This window comes from Gossypium hirsutum, chromosome A04, assembly GCF_007990345.1.
Source record: "Gossypium hirsutum isolate 1008001.06 chromosome A04, Gossypium_hirsutum_v2.1, whole genome shotgun sequence".
Lineage (NCBI taxonomy): Eukaryota > Viridiplantae > Streptophyta > Magnoliopsida > Malvales > Malvaceae > Gossypium > Gossypium hirsutum.
The window spans coordinates 63,778,338-63,788,237 of NC_053427.1; the positions used below are offsets into that span (position 1 = coordinate 63,778,338).

A 9,900-nucleotide genomic window follows, 5' to 3' on the forward strand; every position below is an offset into this window, starting at 1 on the left:
ATGAAAAATTATAAACTATTTTTGCTAAATGGTTTGTATCGTTTAGTGACACCCGAGATCTGGACCCGATGAATCGGATCGGGTTGAAGGCGTTACAATGGTATTAACATGTTGGATTCATCATCAAGTCATCATTGCAAGATGCATGAGGCAGATGTCTTCAATAGGATGAGGATGTCTATAATAGGGCAGATCCTGTCATTCATTCTGATTTGATATAGAGCAGTTAAACTCATGTGGGATTTGATAACCAAAAAGATCACGTTCTTAACAAAATGTCAAGTACCTAGAGCGACAAATGGTTAACTTCCTTGAATGGTTATCTTCTACTTGTTTGGGTGGTTAGGATGCACCTCCTCTTGGTGACACTCCATTTGTAGCAAGTAAGGTGCATCCCTCGGATGGTCTTCCGATCTGCCACATGTCCTCATTCATGGAAGAGATATAACAATACTAAAATATTATATTTATATTATATACAGCACCAATACCCTCTTCCCCTCATTATTATTCTACAGTTACATTCATGTCATTTTTTTGGAAGGTTTTCGATATTCAATGAGTGGGTTCAATACCTATTAGTATCGATCAGACATAAATCTTATATATGGCCATGGAACTTCACTGTTTGAAACTATGCATGAACAGCAAGAAGTCAAACTTAAAATGCCTAATGTTGAGGCTCCTGAAGGAGCATTCCCTCATATGTTGTCTCTTTTCAAACGTACACATTGAACGTAGTATTTTCTTCTCATGTTTTCAAAATCTGAAACTTTTTCTCATGATATTTCATCATGTTGCATCCAATAAAAAAAATTCAAGAAAACAATTAAGAAACTAAAATAAGGCCAGCCAAAGAGGTTCTTATCATTATTAATTATTAATAAAATACTTTTACTGAGTCTGTCAGGCAGTAATTCCGAGATCTGTTCTACTTTTGAAACTCTAAGACAGTGTAGAAGTAATCAATATAGAAAGCTCGAAAATGAGGGAAACCAGCAGAGAGACCAAGCTGTTTGAATTCATCTTGTGTCCTATGCTTACCCTTGGCCCTGTAAATCGTCATCACAAAAATGTCACCTTCCAGGAGTGCCCGAGTCCTATGACTATCATCTGATTCCTTGGGCAACACTGGCTCGCATGCTATCAATTTCCCTCCCACAGGAAGTGCCTTGTAGCAGTTCTCCATTATCGCCTTACATTCATCATCTGTCCATGTTGTCAACACCCACTGCATCACCCATTGTCAAATTTGGTCAAATTAATGCCTTTGACACTATTCATGGAATGACATTAATTCATAAATATTTATTATACTGAATAAGCATTACAACCCAAGATTTGAATCCTGGACTTGGTGCCCACATGCTTATAACTCCCTAAATCTTACCACTGACCTTGGCATATATTCAAATATCTTATTTTTGAGTAATTTTAAATATTAAAAAAATATATATGTAGTATGAATTCATTTTACAAGATAATCCTAAAGTCACCGTAAGCTTGGATTGGATCACCCAATGCCCTAGAATTAATGTCAATGTGAATGCTCTGTATATAGTAGGAATTCATTTTAAAGAGGGCTTTAAAGCTACCCTAGAATTAATGGACCACCCAATGCCCTGCCAACAGTGACATAAGTAATGTCAATGTGTCAATAAATAAGCAGATGATGAACAAAACGACAACTCAGAGGCCCCAAACTGAAACCAAACTCCAATTCAAAATTTTATTTTAATGAAAAATGTGGTTCCAAGTTCCGAGATGACCCAATTGGTTGGAAATCTTGCCGGTGCTACCGCAACGCAAAGATTAAATGACAAATTTCTCACTATAAAATTAAAACTTGTCATTGTTTTCTACAAATTAAAATTCGTCATTGAATGATTCTTAATATTTGTCTTGGGCTAAAGTAAAATTATCACTATCTTTCAATTCAATATTTGAATTGGCACTTTATGTTTGTTTTATTTGAATTTTGATATCCAATTTTAATTTTGAATAATTTGAAGATAAAAAAATTAGTATTTATTATAATATTTAACAATAACAAAATAACTAATTAAAAATTTATTTTATAACAACTAAACTTAATTTTTAGATATTTTGTTTTTTTAAGTTTTTCAAGTCTTTCTTTCATGAAATAAAAACTTTATGTTCATTTATTATGTTTTAATATTCTTATAAATTATTTGTTGTTAAAAGAAGATATTCAAAATAACCTCTCTCTGTTTTTTAAAAAAAAATTATCCTCAAATTGTGCTAAATCTGAATAGTAAATTTTAATTTAAAAAACAAAGTGGGTGGCAGAATTGAAACAAATTTCTACAATGGGAAATTTGTCCATAATTTCAAAGTAAAATATCAAATTTAACTATTCTTAACCCAAGAATAAATGTACTAAATTCACAAAATTTGGCAGATTGAAAATATAACGAAGTTAAATTTTTTGTTACATTAACTACAAAAGCAAAAGTTCCATATCCATACAATGAGTTTAATTAAAAAGTAGTTAATTATGAATAATCCTTTTATTTACTGTAAATAAAGTAAAAAATACCTTATGAATAATTTTATATATTGTTGGAACAAAGTATGACATAAATTTATCATTTATTTAATATTTATGTTAATGTCACATCAATTAATATGGTTCACATGTCAAAAAGATAATTTATCCTAAAACTATTACTTTCTTTATAATTTGTGTGAATATACTATTTTAAAAAATATGATTCGTAATTATAAAAATCAAAGAAAAAGATTAGGTGAAATATGTAAATTATTAAAGAAATATGAAATTCACCTTCATGAAGATTGCATCAGCTACTGGAATCGACTCAAACATGTCACCCCCAACGTGAGTCACGCCTACAATCAATCAACACTTTAACAACCACGCACCCTTCAATTAATAAAAACAATACCCAACCATTTCTTTTAATTATTTTAATAAAAAATAGATTAATATCATATCTTAAACAAATTTCAAATTATTTTAATAACAGTTTTTAAAAATTAAATTAAATTTTATTTTTTATATTTTCATTTTTTGATATCTTGGTTTTAAATTACCGAGTAATTATCTCTTTAAATGATAGCGAAGGAGTAAAGGCGGTGAAAGTAAAATTGATTAGTGAACAAGAAAGCTGAAAAATCTGACCCGGAATACTAGGTGCTTTGGCAACGACCTCAGGCAAATCAAAGTTGATTCCCTCAACATGGGGATATTTCTGCAAAATCATTCGGAGGCAATCCCCCGCGCTGCCTCCCACATCAACTAATCTCTTCACGCCTTTCAACCCATCATAGCCGTCCAATATTGCTCTCATGAATGGCACTGAAACTCCCGACATCGCCTTTTGCATCAGCCCGTTCATTTCTGGTTTCTTCCCATAGTAACTATAAGCTCCCTCCCCATTCGCCTTCACGAATGGCTCCGATGTCGGATTCAGCACTGCTTCGTGCACCAATGGCCACGCTCTCATCAAAGCATCCTAATACATTTATTCCACTCAATTACCTTTCTTATTTCATGTAAAAACCCATAGCTCTACTCTTCTACACATGACGGTTTCGCTATAAATCAATCAAATGAAGGAGAGATCTGGGGAGAATCTGTGGTTGAAAGTGAAAAAGTGGGATAGGCCTACCTGGTGGTGCTGGAGGACATATGGTGCATAGGATAGACCCTCAGCGTCTGTTACGAGTGTTTTTCCGATGTCAGTTAGGGAGTATTTTCTCTCCGGGGAGTGGGAGTCATCACCGCTGCAATTAAGGTGTTCATCGAAAACGCCGTAGCTGGTGAGCATACGGAGGATACGCTGGAGGTTTTCAGGGTCTCCGCCGCCGTAAGGGAGTACCCGTGAGAGAATCTGGACGGCGGAGAGAGGGGTGTTGGCGCCTCCTTGCCAGATAGCATCGGGTACGTTGAGGCGGACGATAGCGTTGAGAGACATGGGGACGCTTATCATGTTGGCCAGCTCCATAATGGCTAGCCTAGCTTTGTTACTGCTCTCCGCTGTCTTGACGTCACCCATTATAGGGGCTTCAATATCTGATCTTCAATCTCTCGCTGCGCTGGTTCGATGAGTTTGAGTTGAGGTTTCGGTGGGTAGGAGATTTGAGATTTGAGATTTGAGATTTGATTGCTGTGGTGGGGGTACTTATGTAATTCTTGTTATCTCATTTCGGGAGAAAAATTAATAATATCGCAACTTTTTCAATTTTCTTTTGTTTCTAAAATTGGTAATTTCTTTGAATTTTTTCTATTTAAGTTAGTGGCTTTTAGCTGGTAATTGTCTTTATATTGGAGTTTAACTTTTCTTTTCTTTTTTTTTCATTTAAGTTATTCTTTGATATTTTCATAAAAACTATAAGGTTCATGTTATAGAAAATTAATAAAATAATAAATAAAAGTGGATGAAAAATATGAAAAAAAAATTCATTGTCTTATTTTCATTTATAAGGTTTTATTTATAAGCTCATTTACATTCAATTAATAAATGTATTACATTTAATAAACTAAATTTTCTTAATTACTCCATTTAATGATCTGATTATAAATGAAGTAAAGAGTTTTATCTCATTACTTTAATATGCTTAAGGGGGTTATAGACATCCATTTAATTTATAACACTCCTCTTGGATGTCTTTTAAATAAGAATGTGCCTCATTAAAACCTTTATTAGGAAAAACTTGTGGGATAAAAACCTAATGAAGGAAAAAGAGTACACAATCTCCTATTACAAGTTACCTCGTTAAAAACCTTTACCAGGAAAGCCCAGTGGGACAAAATCTTGGTTAAAGGAAAAGAGTACAATGTGTTTTAGACTCCCCCTAATGGCAACATCACATTATATCTTTAAGTCGACGCATTCCAATCTTGTTTCATAATCTTTCAAATGTTGAAGTTGGCAATGCCTTGGCAAAAAGATCTGTTAAATTATCAGTAGAACGAATTTGTTGAACTTCTATGTCACATTTCTTCTCAAGATCATGAGTGAAGAATAATTTTGGTGAAATATGTTTCAAACCACCCTTTAATTGAGCTATACATGCTGTATTATCTTCGTATAAGATAGTTGGCATATTTTCCTGTAAATGCAAATTACATATCTTCTGGATATGTTGGGTTAATAACCTTATCCAAACACACTCTCGGCTTGCCTCACGCGTTGCAATTATTTTAGCATGATTTGAAGAGGCAGCAACTAATGTTTGCTTTGTCGAACGCCATGATATAGCCGTACCTCTACATGTAAACAAATATCCCGTTTGAGATCGACCTTTATGGGGATCCGTGAAATATCCAGCATCAGCATAACCAATTAATAGGGATTTTGAATCATTTGAATAAAATAACCCAATATCAATGGTCCCTCTGAGATATCTAAATACATGTTTAATTCCCCATTCCAATGTCTATGTGTTGGAGAAGAACTAAATCTTGCTAACAAGTTTACAACAAAAGCTATATTAGGTCTTGTGTTGTTTTGCAAGATACATCAATGCTTCTATGGCACTTAAATATGGTACTTCAAGACCAAGAAACTCTTCATCATTCTCGCAAGGACGAAATTGATCTTTATTCACATCTAATGATCGTACAATCACTGGGGTACTCAATGGATGTGCTTTATCCATATAAAATTTCTTTAAGATCTTTTTCGTATAAGTTGACTGATAGACATGAATTTTATCTTTTAAATGTTCGATCTGCAGGCCGAGACAAAACTTTGTTTTTCCAAGATCTTTCATCTCAAATTCTTTCTTTAAATAATTTACTGCATTTTGAACCTCTTTAGGAGTTCCAATAATATTTAGATGATCAACATAAATAGCAATTATAAAAAAGTTTGATTCAAACCTTTCTATAAAAACACATGGGTAGATTAGATCATTTTTATAGCCTTCCTTTAACAAATATTCACTAAGACGATTGTACCAAATACGTCCAGATTGTTTTAATCCATATAAACTTTTCTTTAATCTGATTGAGCAATTTTCCTGGGAAACTCTATATCCTTCAGGGATTTTAAATCCTTCTGAGATTTTCATATAAATTTCATTATCAAATGTACCAATACAAATAGGCTGTAACAACATCCATTAGACGCATGTCAAGTTTTTCACGTACTGCTAGACTAATACGGTATCTAAACGTGATTGCATCCACCACAGGAGAATATGTCTCTTCATAATCAATGCCAGACCTTTGTAAAAATCCTTGTGCTATAAGTCGTACTTTATATGTTACGACTTCATTTTTCTCATTTCGTTTTCGTACAATTATCCATTTATATCCTACCAACTTTACATATTTAGATGTTTGGACTATAGGTCCAAAAACCTCATATTTAGAAAGTGAATTTAATTCTGCTTGAATTGCGTCTTTCCATTTTGGCCAATCTTTTACATTCCTCAATAGATTTAGGCTCAGGATCCTCATTTTCTTTTGCTATTCCAATAGCAACATTATAAGAAATTTTTTTTATTGAAAACTATATTTTTTTGGTTCCATCTTTTTCCTGAAGTAGCATAACTTATTGAGATTTCTTCGTTATCACCATTTTTAGGCACCTGAACCTCTTCTGGGTTTTTTTTTTATTAGTTATATCTTTGGCCTTTTCTTGGGAACTTGCCTCCACAATATTATCATCTTGAATAATTGCTCCTTTCCTTTTACAAGTATTTTTTAGCTTTGGAATCGATTAGCCTTCCACGCTTTAGGCGTGGATTACTTTCTTTTGCACTAACAATTTGCCCTACTGGGATATCAATTTGTATTGGAGCATTTTCAGCTGGTATGCGAGATTTTGTAATTCTTTTTAGGTCAGTAAATGAATCTGACAATTGATTGGCAATGTTTTGGAAATGTATGATCCTTTGAACTTCTTGTTCACAGTGACTTGTGCGAGGATCTAATTGAGATAATGATGATCCATTCCATTTAATTTCTTTTACCAGTTTTATTTTCTTTCCCCCTAATGTTGGGAATGTTGTTTCACCAAAATGAGAATCAATAAATCGTGTATTAAATAAATCTCCAATTAATGATTCAACATATTTAATTATAGAAGGAGATTCATAACCAACATATATTCCTAACCTTCTTTGAGGACCCATTTTTGTGCGTTGTGGTGGAGCAATTAGAATATATACTGCACATCCAAAAATTCGAAGATGGGAAATATTTGGCTCTTGACCAAAAGCCAATTGTAATGGGGAGTACTTATTATAACTTGTTGGCCTTAAGCGCGCAAGTGCTGGTGCATGCAAAATAGCATATCCCCAAGCTGTAACAGGGGGTTTTGTTCTAATAAGCAATGGTCGAGCTATTAGTTGGAGGCGCTTGATAAACGATTCAGCTAAACCATTTTTGTGTGTGAACATGAGCTACAAGATGTTGAACTTTTATCTTAATTGACATACAATAATCATTAAAAACTTGGGATGTAAACTCACCAACATTATCAAGACGAATAGTTTTGATTGCATAATCTAGAAATTGTGCTCTTAATCGAATTATTTGAGCGAGTAGTCTCGCAAATGCCAGGTTGCGAGTCGATAATAAAGACACATGTGACCACCTACTAGATGCATCTATTAATACTATAAAATATCTGAATGGTCATGGTGGATGAATAGACCCACATATATCTCCTTGAATACGTTCCAAAAATGCGAGAAATTCAATCCTAATTTTAGCTGGTGATGGTCTAATAATAAATTTTCCTTGAAAACAAACAACACAAGATAAATCCTTGAATTCAAGAATCTTTTGGTTCTTTAATGGGTGTCCAATTGAATTCTCGATGATTCTTCGTATCATAATAGATCTAGGATGGCCTAATCGGTCATGCAAATAGTAAAAGTATGTGGTTCTACAAACTTCTGGTTTGTAGTAACATGTGACTCAATTGCACTAATATGTGTATAATACAAACATGATGAAAAAGCAGGTAGCCTTTCCAAAACATATTTTTTCCACGTTCAACATTTGTGATATATAGATATTCAATATTTTTCTTATTCATAGTCTCAATATGATATCCATTAAGACGAATATCTTTAAAATTCAATAAATTTCTTTGAGACTTAGTGGAATATAAAGCATCATTAATGACAAATTTTGTATCTTTAGGTAATAATATAATAGCTCTTCTAGAGCCTTCAATGAGTTTTGAACTACCCGATATTGTATTAACATGGGCAGTACTAATTGTCAAATGAGAAATATTTTTTATCTTTGAGTATCGTATAAAATATTTTTTATCTTTGAGTATCGTTTGTGTTGTAGCACTATTTGCAAGACACATGTCTCCATTGATTTTGGGTCCATCAAAATTTGTTGAATATTCATATTCTTCATATAAACAAACAAAATATAATATGAGAAACATTGCAAATATTTATTAAATATATAAATTATTCTTTATGCAAGAAAATAAAACATACTTAAAACAATATAAAAATGTCAAAATAACATCAATTTTTCTAATGATTCTCAAAGAAATCTGCTACATCTAGGTGAGTTATATTATTAAGGTCATTAAATTTATCACCCTCTAAGCATGGTTAGTTTTAGTATTATAGTGAATATCTTCATCTTTTGCCTCCATTTTATCATTTTGGGATATAAAATTTGTCTCCATATGCCTTCCCTTCTTTTTAATGGATGCTTGATAAAGTTTTACTAAATGTTCATGTGTACAACAGGTACGTGACCAATGCCCCTTCACACCACATCGGTAGTATATATTCTCAACAATCTTTGAAGAATTATTTTGACCACTTCTTTCTTGTCTTTCATTGTTATTCTTTTTATAGTGGTTAGAAGTATCAGTGTTATGTCCACCATGATAATGATTACTAATATGTCCTCGACCACATCCCCCACTATGTCCACGACCATGGTTGTGACCTCTATATTTTCTATTTTCATAATTATTATGTACTGCTACATTCACTTCAGGGAATAGTACAGAACTAGTTGGACGAATTCCATGATTTTTCATCAACAGCTCATTATTTTGTTCAACCACCGAAAGGCATGAAATCAATTTAGAATACCTTTTAAAACCTTTTTCACGGTATTGTTGCTGCAGGAGCACATTAGTAGCATGAAAGGTTGAAAATATTTTCTCTAACAAGCGCTCATCAGTTATGTTTTCTCCACATAATTTTAGTTGAGAACTAATTTTGAAATGTTCTGAATTGTATTCACTTATAGTCTTAAAATCTTGCAACCATAAGTGCATCCAATTATAACGAGCTTTAGGGAGTATAATAATTTTCTAATGGTCAAATTGTTCTTTCAAATTTTTCCACAACTCAAGAGGGTCTTTCACATTGAGATATTCCACTTTTAACCCTTCATCTAGATGATGATGGATGAAAATCATTGCTTTTACCTTGTCTTGATTAGATGCTTCTTTATTTGCTAATATAGTATTTCCTAGACCTTTAACATCTAGGTGAATTTCAGCATCTAACACCCATGACAAATAATTCTTGCCTGAGACGTCTAATGTCGCAAATTCAAGTTTGGCAAGATTTGACATTATAATCACTTGAATCAAAATAATAAAAAATATTTTAAAATAATAAGTATTCTCAATCATAAAATAATTCAATTATATATACCAAATTTGTTAAATAATAATATGTATGTTAAATATTGGCATAGAGAGGAATAGTCATTATAATAACTTAACACAAATTACATTAATTAAAATTTCTTTTAATAAAAGAAAACATGTATATAAAATAATAATTATTAGATTTTAGTTGAAAAATAAATGTGCAAATGTTACTCAAAGCAAATATTTCATCTAGAAAATAAAATAAAAGAATTATGAAAATACGTATACCCTATATAGTTTAACGGGAGTTATA

At 32.4% G+C, this 9,900-nt stretch overlaps 1 protein-coding gene across 1 annotated transcript; it reads right to left on the minus strand.

Moving 5' to 3' along the window:
* Positions 1-843: 843 nt before the first annotated feature.
* On the minus strand, positions 844-4,274 carry LOC107948130 (nicotinate N-methyltransferase 1). The gene is made up of 4 exons (XM_016882597.2): positions 3,654-4,274; positions 3,164-3,497; positions 2,807-2,871; positions 844-1,231 (listed from the first exon to the last, which is right to left on the minus strand). Exons 1-4 carry the CDS (start codon positions 4,038-4,040, stop codon positions 932-934), a joined length of 1,086 nt encoding a protein of 361 aa, XP_016738086.1. The 5' UTR covers positions 4,041-4,274; the 3' UTR covers positions 844-931.
* Positions 4,275-9,900: the final 5,626 nt, after the last annotated feature.